This window comes from Lathyrus oleraceus, chromosome 2 (genome assembly GCF_024323335.1).
Source record: "Lathyrus oleraceus cultivar Zhongwan6 chromosome 2, CAAS_Psat_ZW6_1.0, whole genome shotgun sequence".
NCBI lineage: Eukaryota > Viridiplantae > Streptophyta > Magnoliopsida > Fabales > Fabaceae > Lathyrus > Lathyrus oleraceus.
In genome coordinates this window covers 78906288-78908241 of record NC_066580.1, presented here as the reverse complement: position 1 = coordinate 78908241, position 1954 = coordinate 78906288, and the positions used below count along the sequence as shown (strand labels likewise).

Genomic DNA, 1954 nt, shown 5'->3' with positions numbered 1-1954 from the left:
GGTTCTATTGAGAATATTATTAACCCCCGAGCAAGTTGGAAGACCGATAATATCTGAAAGATAGATTGTTGACTCTGGGAAATTTTGTAGAACCCATTTCTTGTTCAGATGTTGAAAAACCTTAGTACTCACCTTTGGGATGGTTAGAACCATGGTTCCATGCTCGTGACGTCGAACCTTTGAACCTCCCATGTTTGTGATCTTGTTGTGATGTGTTGCATTCATACATCCATGCATTCATGAATTTTCTTTTTGACCAAATTTTCAAGGAACTTAAGAATTACTTTTGCAAACATTACAAATACTTCAACCATGGATTTTGGAAGGAAAAGCACTCAAAAGTACACTTTCAGGACTCCTAAGTTAGAGGACTTGAAAAAGTTAGCATCTTTAGTTACTAGTACTGAGAACTTCCAAGATCTATATGGAAAGCTTTTGTCTATTTTGGGTATTGAGATGGAAGATGGGCTCCTCAACACTTTGGTCCAGTTTTATGATTCTATGTATCATTGCTTCACTTTCTTGGATTGTCATCTTATGCCCACTTTGGAGGAGTATTCTTATTTAGTTGGTTTGTCTATTTCTAATCAGATTCCATTTTATGGTTTAGAAGAAGATCCAAAGCCTCTTGATATTGCCAAAGCTCTTCATTTGAAGAAATTCGAGATTGAAGATCATATGACTTCTAAGAGTGGTATTCAAGGGATTCCTGCCAAGTTCTTGATAGGAAGAGCTCACTATTTTGCTGGTATAAGGAGTGTGGACGCATTTGAGGCTATCTTCGCTCTGCTCATTTATGGATTGGTTTTGTTACCCAATGCTGATAACTTCGTTGAAATTAATTCCATAAAGATATTCTTGATTGGAAATCCAGTTCCAACCCTTCTTGGAGACACTTGTTATTTTATTCACCATAGGACTTCGAAGGGTGGGGGAATGATTGTTTGTGGCACGCCTTTCTTGTACAAGTGGTTTATTTCTCACTTGCCGCGGTCTTCTTCCTTTTGGGATCTCAATAATGGATTAAGGTGGTCACAAAAAATCATGGCTCTTACTCACTCTGATATTGTACGGTATAATCGTGTTTATGATGGGGTGATGACTATTGATAGATGTGATGAGTTTCTGAATGTACCCCTTCTTGGTACAAAGGGAGGCATTAACTACAACCCAGTTTTGGCACGTCGTCAGTTTTGGTATGCTATGAGGGGTAAACCAAACAACATTTGGTTGAGTAGTTTCTATCTCAAGGAAAATGAAGATAATAGAGCTTTCAAGGAGAAGATTATCCGTGCTTGGTATAATATCCGTAGGAAGGGAAGAGAATAATTAGGAAGGAAATATTGTATCTCCTTAAAACCCTATCTTCAATGGGTCCAAGCTAGAGCTCTTGATCTTAAGATGATGTATCCTCTCCAAGAGCCTTTTCCTATGACTGATAGATGTTCTACTCTTGTTTTTCTGAATGATGTTGAGAAACTACAGATTTCTTTGACCCATATGCAACAAGAGAGAGATGCTTCGAAGAACAAGTATCAGATTTTTGACTTCGAGAATTCAGAGATTCAAAAGTTGTTGAAGCAAAGGGATGAAGAAGACTCTACCAACAAGAAGAGGAAGGTGCAAGTGGATTTATTTTCCTCTAGCCCTATTCTAACTGCTGATTATTCTAATGTTCCTGCTACCCCTAGTGTTTGGAAGAGTGTTGTAGCCAACATAGTGTTGGGAAAAAAGAAGATGAAGGAAGAGTACGAAGAAAAGATCGGAAAGTTGGAAAAGATGTTATGGTCTACTATTGGTTCCTCCTCTGATGCAGTTGCTAGGGACCCTTAGGATACTATTTTCCTTTTCTCTTATATTTGTATTTTGGTTTCTGAAATTGCACTCATTGTAATCCTTCAAAAAATTATCAATAAAAATGAGATCTTATGGTCAATTCAAATTGTTATTATTG

The 1954-nt window shown here is 37.4% G+C and overlaps 1 protein-coding gene across 1 annotated transcript; it reads left to right on the top strand.

Moving 5' to 3' along the window:
* The first annotated feature begins 312 nt into the window (after window positions 1–312).
* LOC127122001 (uncharacterized) lies at window positions 313–1329 on the top strand. The gene has a single exon (XM_051052420.1). The coding sequence runs from the start codon at window positions 313–315 to the stop codon at window positions 1327–1329; it is 1017 nt and encodes a 338-aa protein (XP_050908377.1).
* Window positions 1330–1954: the final 625 nt, after the last annotated feature.